The following is a 13,257-nucleotide window of genomic DNA, read 5'->3' as shown; positions in this document are numbered from 1 at the left end:
CTGACGGGCTGAACTTCCCCTGCATCCTGACGCCGCGACCCATCCATGAGGAATCGAGCACCCTTGAATTTATTTTTATGCGAGTCTTAGGTAACTCGAACTGGACCTGATCCTTTTCATTCCATCTCTCTCAGCTGCGCTGATAGGGCTTTCTGCAGCTTTAAAAGTTACTTTTATTCTACGCGCTCGTTCGACTGGCTGCAATATATACTCTACTTCTCGCCTCTGCCTTTCAGCAGGGCATCTTCCCATCCATGTCAACATCACGAGACTTCGCTGTCCCAGCGGAGCACGATAATACGATGCAGCCCCAGGACGATATAGAGCAGAGCAGTCGCCAAAGCCATTCTTCCAACACCAACGTATCTGACGAGAAGGATCAGCATGTCCGCTACAACCTCACCCTCAACACACAGAACCTCTCCCCGCCCAAGGCTGAGCCTATGCGGCCAGTGCGTTCCGATACAGAGGTCCATCGCGAAATGACATTTTCACCCTCGATATTGCGACGCCGAATGACTCGCGCCCCAACGTTCAAGACGGTGGAGGATTATGATGAGTTCGACACTGCCTTTGGCGATCGCCCTGGTTGGCAGCCTGGCTCCGAGCCTGGTTATGACCCAAAGCTTCCCGATGGAGGTCATGCTTCAATGCCTGCACTTCAAGCACCCTGTGAGATTTCTGTAATCGACTTTTCGCAAGAAAAAATGGTTAAGCGACACTTCGATAATGTGAATTTCATCGACTTCCTTGAACAGCCAAAGGAAGAATGGGCCAAATGCCGATGGATCAACGTCAATGGACTCAGTTGGGACGTTATTCAGGCAATCGGCAACAAGAAGGGTCTTCACAAGCTTGCTCTGGAGGACATGATGCAGATTAGGAACCGGACGAAAGCTGATTGGTATCCCAACCACGCTTTCATCGTCATGACCCTGCAGAAGCTCGTCCACCTGGTAGACGATGAAGATGACACAACCAGCACAACCAGCACATACTCTAGTAAGACGCTCGGCGCTTTGAGGGGCTCAGTGAGGCAGCTTTGGAATACTCGCAGGGCGGCCGACCCCGAGAAGAACTTTGAGACCTCGCTACGACCACAGGACCCTATTACAGCAGACCTGCAAGAGACGGGCATGATAAGGACATTACAGCGTTATCACGCCTCGGGAAATGAGGCACGAACAGAATTCATGGAGAGCCATTCATCCCTTACGCCATATCAGATGGCCGTTTCGGCAGAGCAGGTCTCCATATTTCTAACATCAGATAACACGGTCATCTCTTTCTTCGAGGTCTCAGCGGGAGATATTGAGCGGCCCATTGTCACCCGTCTGAGTACCCCGGGCACTATTCTTCGCGAGTCCAATGACGCGTCCCTGTTATGTCAGGGCATTATCGACGCCATCATCGACCTTGCCATACCTTTGACGTCTATTTACACAGACATTATTGCCGACATTGAGCTAGATGTGCTCACCTCGCCGAGTATCAGTCAAAGCAAAAAGCTGTATATATGCATTAGTGAGATCAACAAAATGCTGAGCTTCCTCAACCCTATTGACAACCTGGTCAATGTTCTGCGGGATCACAAGACACATATGACCCACGATCAAGCCATGCAGGCACTGGAGAACCCTTCAACTGGTGTTATTGTCACTCCCATGACCCACACATACCTAGGCGATGTGCTCGATCACTGTATTATGATAACTGAAGCTCTACAACAACTCAAACAATCATCCGACAACCTTATCAACCTTATCTTCAACACCATATCAGCCCACCAGAATGAATCGATGAAGCAGCTTACCACTGTGACCATCATTTTCCTCCCTTTGACATTCATAACAGGATTTTTCGGACAGAACTTCGCGGAAGAGGGGTTCCCCGAAATCCACCATGGTATTTGGTATTTGTAAGTATTCATTTCATCCAATGTACAGGGGAGACGAGAAAACTTGGGACCTCTATCCTAAATGACGAAAAGACTTGAGGTAAATCCGGGATAACTTAGTCTGCCCTGAGACTAGTTATTCTGGCACCTTGGTCAAGAGTCAGAAGTTTTCTTGCTCCCTGGCGCTTGTTTTCTTGGGCTGGGCTGTTTACAGCGCAATACTTCCGAAGTAATGCACAATACTAACAACATTGTAGCTGGGCCTGCGCCGTTCCGACTGTTGTAGCGACCATCTTGATTCTCATGAGAGAGATGATTTACAACTGGCTGGTGCGAGTCGTACAAAGAAGACATATCCTTACACTTAGAAAAAAGAAGAAGAGATCCAAGCAGCAAAAGATCAAGCTTAAGGTGTGACGGACACGCTGCGGGCAGGTAAGAATACTCAAGACCTCGATTCTAAACGACAAAAAGGCTAATGGAAATTTAGCATAAGCTCAGGAAGCTTTTTGATGGGCTTATTTTGGCATCCCTGTTATAAGGCCCGAGATGCCTTTTCTCCCCAAGGGCCGCTTATGAGGTTGAATGGCGGGAACATTTGCATTAGTGATACCCAAGTATTGGCAAAGGAGTGGGCGTGATTAATTTGTGAGTGGCAGTGGATTTGAGTATAGCATTTATGAACAAACCTTACCAAGCGCACCAGCCCTTTACTGAAGGGTGTCAAAAGCCTGAGAACAAAGCAAGCTATAATAAAGTTACCTAAATTTATGAATTAAAGAAAATGGTGTTCTTGACTAAATTCTTGATAGTGTTATAGAGATTTACATATTAAATTGAGATTAGACTTGATGGATCTGGATACTAGAATCTACCTGTTAACACCATCCGTGTCTCCATCTTTACACTGCATACGAGGATGCCAACGTCGTATCTCACGGCCACAACATCCCCCTTTCCAAGTCTGGCATCATCCCCTCCTTTTTAAAACGCTAACCCAAGGTACTCGGAGTTACCAGAGCGCAGCGGGTCAGACTTGAGTATTCTTTGACAGAGAAGGGACAGGACCAATCCAGTCAATCTTATTCCTTGAGGTGCATCAATACCCCTCAGAAGATGTTGTACGAAACGGAAGAGCTCTAATACCGGCTCTGCATGCGTAAGCTATCAGTCTTGATTCAAGCGTCCATCAGCAAACGATGGCAGTGTCTTCAAGGCACATTATAAAGTCGCATGATATAATTCATAGATTGAGGGTATAGGTATCAGAATACAACCAACTCCTGACAGCTTTGGCAGTTGTCATCCTTTCCGTGCGTCGCACTCATAGAAATACATCCTCCACCTTCAGCTTGAGCTAGGCCTTCTAAATTGACTTCATTTTATCGTATAAACGCTCTCTATTTGTCTCTCTCTCTCAACCTTGTCTGTTGTCCGGGTGGTAGAAATAAGGGTATCGAGGAACCACAATGGAAGGGCATTCGAACCACCATCGAGGGCAACAAACGCCATGTGTCAGAATTATCCGTGTGTTGTGCCAACTAGCAACACAACGATCGGGGAGAGTGAAGGGGAGCTCGTTTAGACCCTCTGTTGTCCAGGCATCTGGATCATTGATTCGGTGGATTTCTTGGTATACTTGGGGGCAGGATGTTTCGAAAAGGAGCCCGCCATAACATCCGCAAAGATTTAGGAATAAAACGTAACCGCACATGTGGGCTATTGAGATGTCGTTCTGGGGGCCTTGTTATTTTGTGCGCGCCCGTTGAGTAGCATGAGCAAGCCCAGAGAACGAGAAGCATAACGATGGTCCTGGTAGCTGAGCTTGAGGCAAGTCGTTTGAGTCTCAGGACACATCATGGTCAGCATCTTCGGGTTGTCGGTAGAGATGAAGGGTGGTAGTTTGTCGTTCGTGGTTCAGACGCCAGCTGCGAACCTTCTGATTGTTTAAACGGTTTGCGCTTCTGCTCCGTTTGAGGATCATTGTTAGTAACAGGCTCATGTGTAGCAACTTTCCCCGAACGAACTGTTTGACAGCCGTCCACTTATGCCGAAAGCAACGTGCGGCGGTTGCTCCGCGCATGAATAGCGAACCACAAACCCTTCTGTGACACCAATCTGTCATTCTTATTCCGGCGAAAATGGATCTAGCATGACGGTTTGAAGTTGACTTTGGGCCAAGAGATTCTCGGTTTGGTCGGCTGTTCAGTATGGGCCACTCGGCCATTAACGAACGGGAGGGAACATCATAGCAGGAGCACGTCGCTCTCGAAGGAAGAGATGGAATACGATAGTCTATAGCCTAAACTTGCTATGAATTCACAGTACAATGAAGTCGGTTGAAGTACATGCTCGGTTCAGGCTTATACCAATAAGCTTGAAATTTGAGTTATCGCATTGGACGGGTCGTCGCGAGCCGTCACCGCCTGTTGAAACAACGGTACGGAAGTCGGGTCTACTTCTTTAACGATGGATCTGTTGAATCCTCAGGTGAAAATGAGGGCCGTGGAAATGCGAGTCAGTAGAGGTTAAAGTAGAGTTCCTTAGCTACAGGTAGGTAAGCACACGTGAAGAGTCAAATGCATATTTGGAGATCATCCAGAAAGAAAAAACCCCCATGATCTCGATTACTCAAAATTATGCTCGCGTGGTCAAGGTAAGATCTCACCATTGGTTATCTTCTCCAAAAACTGATTATCAGTGAGCAATGGGCCTTCATCCCGCTCCACCCACGTGAACCACTGATGTCACCTGGTCCACCGATAATGGAACTGGAAGCCCCTGTAACAAGCTCTGAAGCTACCCCCGCATAACTCCAACTCGTAGTGTCGCAGCATAATGCCATAATCGCCCATCCAACCATTCTCTGTTGTCTTGTTGGACCTTGCACAACACTCTTCCTCCTTCTTACGCGGCCAGATACCGTACAATGGTTTGTCTCTCCTCTTCTTCCCTTCTGCCTCAGTCCGAGACTTATCTTGTCATCCCACGTTTTCTTTTTAGCTAACAATGCCTTCTCCTCAGGCCAACGAAAGCGATCCTCTCTTGTCCGGCTCCGGTGACGGCCGCTCCGATGCTCAGGCCGATAAGGCCGCCCGGAACTCGCGACTCCGTGAACTCGGCCTCTTTGCCTGGGCTCTGATTGCCACTGCTGCTGTCATTGTTGTTGCTATCTGGACTCAGCATGAGCAACAAACCAAGCATGATCACAACACGCCCGCTTCTAAGCGAAACCTCGTCTTCATGGTGTCAGACGGCATGGGCCCTGCACCTTTGTCCTTGACGCGTAGCTTCCGACAACACGTGGAAGAGCTTCCCTTCGGCGATACCCTCACTCTCGATAAGCATTTCTGGGGCACGAGCCGGACTCGCTCCAGCAGTTCCCTGGTTACAGACAGTGCTGCCGGTGCTACAGCCTTCTCCTGTGGCAAGAAGACCTACAATGGTGCTATCTCTACACTCCCTAGCCACGATCCTTGTGGAACAGTCCTAGAAGCTGCCAAGCGTGCTGGATATCATACTGGACTTGTTGTCACAACAAAGATTGAGGTATGTATGACTAGATTGTAACGAAGTCATTACGAAACTAATCAAGACTATCTAGGATGCGACTCCAGCCTGCTTCAACTCCCACGTGGTCCTCCGCGAGATGGAAGACGAGATTGCTCTTCAACAGATCGGAGAAGGTGTCCTGGGCCGAACTGTTGATCTGATGCTTGGTGGTGGTCGCTGCAACTTCTTGCCCAACAGCACAGAGGGCAGCTGCCGAGCTGACGACACGGATGTGATCAAGATTGCAAAGGAAAAGCACAACTGGACCTACACCGACAGTCGCGCTGGCTTTGACGCTCTCAAGGGTGGCAACAACGTCAAGCTGCCTTTCCTCGGACTCTTTGCCCCAACTGACATCCCCTTTGAGATTGACCGCCGAAACCACAACGACGTCTACCCCTCGCTGAGCGAAATGGCCAAGACTGCTCTTCGCGCTCTTGAGAAGGCTACCGAGAAGAGTGACAAGGGCTTCTTCATCATGATCGAGGGTAGCCGAATTGACCATGCCGGTCATATCAACGATCCTGCAGCTCAGGTCCACGAGGTTCTTGAGTATGACAAGACATTCCAAGCTGTTCTTGATTTCATCAAGGAAAGCAAGACTGAAACTGTTCTTGTCGCAACCAGCGATCATGAAACTGGTGGCCTTGCCACTGCGATTCAGGAACCCGGTCACCTCCCTGTCTACAACTGGTACCCCAAAGCCCTCGCAAATGCTACCGCCTCGGCTGAGTGGCTTCACGCCAAGCTCAACACACACCTCGCCTCTGATTCCAGCATCAAGAAGAATAAGGAGAAGCTAAAGAAGTACATTAACGAGGAACTCGTCGTCCGCGGTCTTGGTATTTCCAATGCCTCTGACAAGGAGATCACCACCATTGCCGATCACCCTGAGAGCGCCCTTGTCCTCTTCTCAGCTCTCATCTCCCTGCGCGCCCACGTCGGTTGGAGTACCCACGGCCACACTGCCGTCGACGTCAATATCTACAGTTCTGGTGGCCCGGGAACAGAGAGCATCCGTGGTAATGTTGAGAACACCGATGTTGGCAAATATCTACGGGAGTATCTTGAGGTTGACGTTGACGCGATCACCTCGGAACTCAAGGAAAAGATGAGCAAGGTTAATGTCCAAGATGTTGGCATGGAAGGACTCGACGAAGTTTGGTCTCTCGGCAACAAGTACCATGCTATTGAGGTCTAACGGATGTACTGCATTTCTTAGAATGATTATACGACTTACATGAGTCTAGTAAGAGGTCGGTAGGGAGATTGTGATCAAGATATGCAGAGCGGTATACCCAATCTATAGTAGATTTACTCATTAGCCTGCCTATGATGCATTTGAACTTTTGAGTTTTCAGACCAGCGCAACTACAGCAACTTCTTAGCGGATGTCTGGTGATGTATCGCCCAACAGACATTCCCTGCAATTCACATTAAATCAGATAATCAGACTCATCGTAGTCATCCCAGCATGACGCCAGTGGTACCCGAGTCTAAATGTGTTGTCCAGTTCACCTCAATACAGACCCGAGAAAGTGGGTAGAGTATCATGCCTGTTAAGTGCCCACTACAATGCTTGGCTCCGACAAACATCGAGTAGTCCATTATCTATACGCTAGTTGCCAACAGAGACCACCGACCAGACTCCTGGTTGTTAACTAAACCATGGCCCATAATCAACGCTTTAAGCCAATATACTCCTCGCTTGTGGCCGTTAACACCCTTAACCAAACGCCTTTCTCTCTTGATAATCATGACTGGCTGGCAGAAACCGTGTCAACATTGTATCGTACATACAGCCGATCCAGGAAGTGTGAGTGGCGGATCCCGTTAGGCCTCGCCTTGGCAAATGTGTCGATAGCCTCCTGAACACCGAAATCGCACCGCTCAACGAGATAACATACGATAAAGTATCCCGTGCGGTTGAAACCATAATGGCAGTGCACTCCAATAACACACTGCTCGGGATTGGTCCAGTCCTCAGCGGTAGCGCGTGCAGGCTGCTGGTCTCTAAGGTCGTCAACTAATTTGATGAAAGCTTCAACCTCACGAGCCTCTGGAGGTATCTTCGAAACTGTGGGGAACTTGTGATAATAGATTCCAGCTCGTTCTAACCCGCGGGGGTCATAGACAGGCTGGTCTTTTGAGATATCAATGATATCTTTGACAATAGAACCCCAATTCGAAACAAAATTCTGTGGACAATGGACATCGTCCACTTCACGAAGTGTCTTGAGTGCCCGGAAAATAGGTTTTCCAGCAGGTCCAATCGGCTCGGATACGGGATTGACAGACTTCCATTTGTTAAGGTTCTTGACGTCCCATTTTCCCTCACGGGAGAGGTATTGCAGTTGCCAGGCCAGGGAAAGTCTGCCAGTAACGTGTGTGGCAAGGAAATCAGAAATTAACCCAGCAACGGCACGAACTGAGCAGGGAGCGTATAGGACAGCGTGTGTTGCAGGTGACGGCATCATAATGGTCTTTACTACCTTTCTGGGGTGGTTCGGTTGCGCAGGTAGTTCAGTCATAGTCTCGTCGGGGGTTGAGGGATCATTAGGGCTGTCCTCTTCTGAACTGGGAAGCACCGGAGACTTGGCCTTTGTGAAGTCATCATCATTGAGATCTTCAATAGCTTGTGGCATATGATCCTGCGGTCTTGTAGAAGTACTGACGGGGGCAGCAGCGTCGGCAATAGCCTCGTGTGTCTCTTCTGATGACCCTGACTCTGGCAGAGTCTTCTCAGGGTCCAATGCTTTAGCAATCTTTTCGGCTTCTTCAGGTGAAACAACAGTGTCCCCTTTAGCACCTATCAAAAAGACGGGGATATTTAATCCTGCCCAGACCTCCAGGGTTGGGAGACCGCCTTTAGGTTTGCCGTTGTGATAGAGTGGTAGGGCGCCATTAGCCATGCGTCTAAAGACTGGGGTTCGACTCTGTCTGTTAAAGCGATATTGAAGTTTTCGGGTAGCCTCGTCAGCATCCTTTCCAACGAAACGTATGATACTGGCACTGTTGGGGCCCCCCCAACCTTCCCAGGCTCGCCACAAATTAAACATCCATTCCGGAGCCCAAAGTCCCATCCGAAACCACCATGTCTTTGATTCATCAGGAGGGTTTGACACAGGGCAAATAGCCACCAACCCTACGACGTACTCGGCTAGCGAAGTTGTATGCTCGAGTTGCGTGTTGGCCAACTTAGCAGCGAGACTTGTCCCCATGCTGTGGCCGATCAGGACCACTCGTTGGCCTGCGTCCTTGTCTCGATAGTCCTCAATGACTGTTTCCAGAAGCTCTACCAAAGCATCCGTCGTGTAGGCATCCCAATTAGTGACCGAGAACTCAGATCGGCCACAACCGGGGTAGTCAATTGCCATGCAAGGGGCTTCATCCACCAGACTACTTAACAGAGGATGAAACTGGGCAACAGAGCCACCCAAGCCATGCAGAAATACCAATAGTGGTAGTGGAGCAGGTTTTTTGGGTAGTTGGTCTGCCTTGGTATGTTGTCGGTAGAAAACTCGAATTCCAGAGTATTTGAAACGACTTGTTGTATAGGACTTGAACTCTGAGTGATCCCTCAGCAAGGTCGGGTCCGTGAGGTGAGGGTCAGTGGAGTCAATGTCGTCCTGTTGGACGCTCGCTGCAGGAGAGGCCATAAGTGCGTCTGGGGGTTTAACTCCAGGATATTGGTGGAGGTATTATAAGTTTGTTGCGGATTTTTTATAATGGATAAGAAAGAGGGATTGAGTCGCGATTGGGTTTGAGTTTGGGTCGATTGTTTTAGTTGTACCAGAGATTGAAGCTGCTGTTGAGTCACCAACAAGGTATTATTGGTATTACACGAGTAACACCAAGTTCGCGTGTTTCTCCGACCGCCGCAGCTGTCTTCATACAATCAACATGGAATATGTCAAATAGTACAACGCCGGAAAGGCTTGCAATTTCATAGAGAAGACCAGTTGACAACGGGAACTTGAATGATCAACAAACAAGGCCCAGCCAAGCTTTTGAAGTTCTTGGACGGTCGACCCTAGGTATGTGCCCCACGCGAACCGCGGTCAGGGCGCGCCAAAGAACAAAAATTGCGTGAAGTGTGACCTAATAATGTCAAAATTCGATGCTGAATTCGATGATCTTCAGTGTGGATATTGTGTGGCGTTGCTGAATTGATATTGATGAGAATGGAGATTGATTTGGTTTTGAGTAATTGTCAAAGTTCAGGGAAGCAACCAATTACACAATTGCATCATACCTTGTGGGCGAATGAGATCGCCATTGGGGGAACCAATTATTTGTGCAGGAGTGAGGCATGTTGTACATGGAACCTACCCTAAAGATGATGGAATTTATGAGTAGAATCTCGAAGAAATGCTCCTTACCTTGTAATTTTGGTTATCTTTAGTTTTTATTATTGACTCGAATTGGCTCCGAGTACCTTATGGCATTTTGGGGAATGCCAGTCTGTGTTGGTTCAGTAGCTGCGTCTATACATGGGTAAACAGTCATGTGTGGTGAATGCAAGTGCTCTGGCTGTATCCATAAATCTCAGCTATATCGCAAACTTTTGCAATGTAAGTCCCTGGCCTCGACTGTTAGAAAGATATACCACGGCACATAGAGAATGAATATAGAATTCGAAAACAGAGAGCTTTCCGAATCTCATTCCGATTGCTTTGCATGGGCAAAATAGTCAGTTTGAGGACTCGCCATTTCCCTGTTTATGATAGCGAATATATACAGCATCTTGCCCTCGCGTTCATACTCTTACAATATAAATACACTTTCGAAATGCGCCTCTCGATTCAACTGCTTTCATTCCGCTCCAACACCGTCCTTCCATCCAATGGGTATCAGAGCAGCTGCTACGTTCGAAACACCTCGTTCTGTGGCCAACAAGTTGAACTGCGCAGCTGCATTTCTCGTGTCTAGGATTTCGATTCGCATACCAAGTTCCGATATAAGTCGTCTCGTTTCGGGTGCCAATGGCATAATAGATGGGCCGACTCCAATGATGAGAAGATCTATAACTCAATTAGCAAAGAGCATTCTCCTCAAGGATGCCAAATATATCATGACACAAGTGGCGAGGATGAACACATACCAGGTCGAGGCCATAGAAGATCAAATAGCGCAAATGCCTTTGGTGGTAGCTCAAACTGGCCCTTCTTGTTGACAAGATTCATTGAGCCCTTGGCCTCCCACGGGCGCCAGTTGAATACCTCGCCATCAATCAACAAAACGCCATTACCGCCCGTCACAGTGATGCCGCTGTTCAGTCCAAATCCATCATACATGCACACGTCGACCGAAGTTGAAGGCGCTGGAGTGTTGCCGAGCACGTCGAGCTCGGCAAAGTCGGTGGGGGGAGGTTGTGCTGGTGGCTGTTGGTCCTTTCTCCGGCTCGGAAGGGCGTGGAAGAGTCGACGACTTGATATAGAGGCTTGAGAACGAGGTGAGACTGTCGAGGTGGCGGCTCTGAAAACTGTAGTCGTAGATCTAGGTCGCGGCGTCTGGATGAGAGCTTGGCACACTGCTCGTTGTGCGCTGCATGGCCGGATGAGACTTCGTGATGCCATGACTGAATGCTAATTATGACAATATCGCGGGCTTTCGAGGTATACAGTTGTGGCGGAGGGAAGGATTTCTCGTTTCGATGTAGGAATTGGAAGAGATTATCAAAGTAAGTGGGGGATAGATAATTTTAGCACGTCATGATTTCACCTCGCCATATTCAGTCTACGTATTTGAGATGACACAAATGGAGAACCCGTTTAAATGACAATGAATCAATGAGACACATATTGACAATCCAAGTGGATGTAATTTGAACCAATTGGCGCCGGTAACTTTTATCTCACTTTCATGGTCATAATTTTTAACACCTTCGCCACACCAACGATACTTCATCACTCATGCACAGTCCACGCCAGCTTGATGTTCTTTTCTCATTCAAGTCACCAAGAGGATAGTAGCAGTCCTAAGACGGCGGACGGCCAACCATTTGGCACCGGCCCGATGTATCATGCAGTCCCTTTTTGCCTAATGAACACCAAAGCAATGAACCGAGTCCTCAGAGTTCCTTGCCTTTCCCACGCAAAGCCTAACCTAGCAATGGAAATTGCATTTATTTCTTCTTCTGGCTCTGCTCCTGCTCCTTGAGCACCTTCTTGACGATCTTCTGCTCCTCAATGAGGAAAGCTCGGACGATACGGTCGCGGACACAGTTACCGCATCGAGAACCACCGTAGGCGCGCTGGACGGTCTTCTGGGGCTTGGAGATCTGAGAGTACTCGCGGGGTCGGAGAGCGGGAATCTATGGGAGAATTGGGTCAGTTCTAATATTCCACGGTAGGTCGATAATCCTTTGCGACAGAGGGTAGAGACAAAACAAGAAGCGGTTGGTTGGATGGGTCATGCCAAATTTCCTTCCTCTCGCGGTATGTGAAGCCATCGGCCTTGATGTCACAACCGCTCGTTGCCTCGCATGCCAGCCAGTACCCGTGTGCCGTCCTCGTGTTGTCTCATCCCTCGTATCGCAGAAGATTCGCTTGTCGTGGTCGACTTACGCCTGAGAGCTTGGAGCCGCAGTCACCACACTTGGGGACGGTGCCTCGCTTCTTGATGTGCAGCACGCGGAGCTCACCACCGGGGGTACGTATGGTACGGGTAGTGTTGCTTCTCGTGTTCCAACTGAGAGCATGGTTAGTTCCTGATCGTATGGCCGAGTCGAAAGTATGAGGCTGTATGGCGAGAACCAGGATCTCGACATATTCGAGAGCGAGAAAACTCGACAGCTTCGTAGGAAAGAACTCACCCGTTGCGGCGGCGGTAGGTGACTCTGTGGTTAACCATTGTAGCGGCTTGGTGATTTGACTGAGCTGCTCGGGTTAGTTGGTGTTGGACGTTGGACGCGGGAGTAGGAGAGGAGATTTCGCAAAACACTCGAGTTGTTAATTCTGTGTGGGTGTGTAAAATTCGTGGTGGGGCTGGCGTGCTAAGCACGTGATACAGCCACAAAGTGGCTTACGCTTTCGCCAGCCGCAGGTTCCACTTGGACTTGGATGTAAAATAGATCCTCAGGGTAGTTTCATTTAGTTGGTGGTGATCTGTGGATAGAGAGAAGCAACATGCTTCATCTGTGCCAGTTTCGCAGAAACAGATCATATCTCTGTGCTTCCCGAACTCCGCCGAACAGGTTGAGTCGGGTGAAACGAATTTGCTGTTATTCAATGGATAGACGGTGTGCGATAACAGTGGGATGCATTGAAATAGTGAATCAGGCCTTGCTTTCCAAACTCCTAAGACCAAAAACTCAGCATAAGTCACAAATTGACTCTTTGGAAACATTCACGCTGATTATTTTGATTTGTAATTTGCTCTGAATAATATATGTGGTGCCAGTTCTTGTCATTCCTCCATGCCCAGCCAAGGCTATCTATTCACGGCCGATCTCGCGGCCAACCCAACTACTTGTATTCAGATCCATAAAAATGTTATTTTCAAGTTCTACTAAATACTGAAACAGTATCGATATCGAGATACTGAGTCTCAATTGGCCTACTTCTGAGTCTTGACTGAAACTGGTGCCATATTCCCCTGACTATAAGTCACGATGTAACTCGATAGGTTCTCAGCATAAAATGATATCTTTGTTCTAGTAAACGTTTAGAAATATGATTAGTCTGTAGAGGATGGGGAAATCGCTAATATTTATCATTAATGCTTCTGATTTCCCTCCCCCGAGCACTTTGAGCCTTTAGCTACCTACTAAAGCTATACATATTCTATGATTTGGAGATAGAGGA

The 13,257-nt window shown here is 48.4% G+C and overlaps 6 protein-coding genes across 8 annotated transcripts; 2 read left to right on the top strand and 4 right to left on the bottom strand.

Annotated features, from left to right (window-relative positions):
* The first annotated feature begins 47 nt into the window (after positions 1-47).
* Positions 48-2,750, top strand: FOIG_04185 (uncharacterized protein). Of its 2 annotated transcripts, XM_031202312.1 has the most exons (3): positions 48-1,918; positions 2,155-2,332; positions 2,388-2,750. In XM_031202312.1, exons 1-2 carry the CDS (start codon positions 255-257, stop codon positions 2,312-2,314), a joined length of 1,824 nt encoding a protein of 607 aa, XP_031067759.1. In that variant the 5' UTR covers positions 48-254; the 3' UTR covers positions 2,315-2,332; positions 2,388-2,750. The 2 variants fall into 2 exon arrangements, with proteins under 2 accessions (XP_031067759.1, XP_031067760.1); XM_031202313.1 differs by having other exon boundaries at positions 48-2,332.
* Positions 2,751-3,088: 338 nt separating this feature from the next.
* On the bottom strand, positions 3,089-4,570 carry FOIG_04184 (uncharacterized protein). Its single transcript, XM_031202311.1, has one exon. It carries the CDS (start codon positions 4,122-4,124, stop codon positions 3,744-3,746), a length of 381 nt encoding a protein of 126 aa, XP_031067758.1. The 5' UTR covers positions 4,125-4,570; the 3' UTR covers positions 3,089-3,743.
* A 142-nt stretch (positions 4,571-4,712) lies between these two features.
* On the top strand, positions 4,713-9,516 carry FOIG_04183 (alkaline phosphatase). Of its 2 annotated transcripts, XM_031202310.1 has the most exons (3): positions 4,713-4,829; positions 4,922-5,446; positions 5,502-9,516. In XM_031202310.1, exons 1-3 carry the CDS (start codon positions 4,827-4,829, stop codon positions 6,648-6,650), a joined length of 1,677 nt encoding a protein of 558 aa, XP_031067757.1. In that variant the 5' UTR covers positions 4,713-4,826; the 3' UTR covers positions 6,651-9,516. The 2 variants fall into 2 exon arrangements, with proteins under 2 accessions (XP_031067757.1, XP_031067756.1); XM_031202309.1 differs by having other exon boundaries at positions 4,731-5,446.
* FOIG_04182 (uncharacterized protein) lies at positions 6,874-9,663 on the bottom strand. Its single transcript, XM_031202308.1, has one exon. The coding sequence runs from the start codon at positions 9,106-9,108 to the stop codon at positions 7,204-7,206; it is 1,905 nt and encodes a 634-aa protein (XP_031067755.1). The 5' UTR covers positions 9,109-9,663; the 3' UTR covers positions 6,874-7,203.
* Positions 9,664-10,264: 601 nt separating this feature from the next.
* Positions 10,265-11,028, bottom strand: FOIG_04181 (uncharacterized protein; the record flags this gene model as incomplete). The annotated part of the gene is made up of 2 exons (XM_031202307.1): positions 10,265-10,473; positions 10,554-11,028. 2 exons carry the CDS (start codon positions 11,026-11,028, stop codon positions 10,265-10,267), a joined length of 684 nt encoding a protein of 227 aa, XP_031067754.1.
* Positions 11,029-11,576: 548 nt separating this feature from the next.
* FOIG_04180 (50S ribosomal protein L34e) lies at positions 11,577-12,304 on the bottom strand (the record flags this gene model as incomplete). The annotated part of the gene is made up of 3 exons (XM_031202306.1): positions 11,577-11,765; positions 12,019-12,142; positions 12,267-12,304. 3 exons carry the CDS (start codon positions 12,302-12,304, stop codon positions 11,577-11,579), a joined length of 351 nt encoding a protein of 116 aa, XP_031067753.1.
* Between the last annotated feature and the right edge of the window lie 953 nt (positions 12,305-13,257).

This window comes from Fusarium odoratissimum, assembly GCF_000260195.1.
Source record: "Fusarium odoratissimum NRRL 54006 unplaced genomic scaffold supercont1.5, whole genome shotgun sequence".
In the NCBI taxonomy this organism is placed as follows: Eukaryota; Fungi; Ascomycota; class Sordariomycetes; order Hypocreales; family Nectriaceae; genus Fusarium; species Fusarium odoratissimum.
The sequence above is the reverse complement of the archived record's forward strand: the minus strand, read 5'-3'. Positions and strand labels throughout refer to the sequence as shown.

What these genes read in the sequence shown, in the direction of transcription:
- FOIG_04185 (XM_031202312.1), top strand. Translation starts at nt 255, where the DNA reads ATGTCAACATCACGAGACTTCGCTGTCCCAGCGGAGCACGATAATACG. An exon ending in CACCATGGTATTTGGTATTT is followed by an intron (nt 1,919 to 2,154) that starts GTAAGTATTCAT and finishes ACAACATTGTAG; the next exon opens with CTGGGCCTGCGCCGTTCCGA.
- FOIG_04184 (XM_031202311.1), bottom strand. Translation starts at nt 4,124, where the DNA reads ATGGCCGAGTGGCCCATACTGAACAGCCGACCAAACCGAGAATCTCTT.
- FOIG_04182 (XM_031202308.1), bottom strand. Translation starts at nt 9,108, where the DNA reads ATGGCCTCTCCTGCAGCGAGCGTCCAACAGGACGACATTGACTCCACT.
- FOIG_04183 (XM_031202309.1), top strand. Translation starts at nt 4,907, where the DNA reads ATGCCTTCTCCTCAGGCCAACGAAAGCGATCCTCTCTTGTCCGGCTCC. An exon ending in TTGTCACAACAAAGATTGAG is followed by an intron (nt 5,447 to 5,501) that starts GTATGTATGACT and finishes AAGACTATCTAG; the next exon opens with GATGCGACTCCAGCCTGCTT.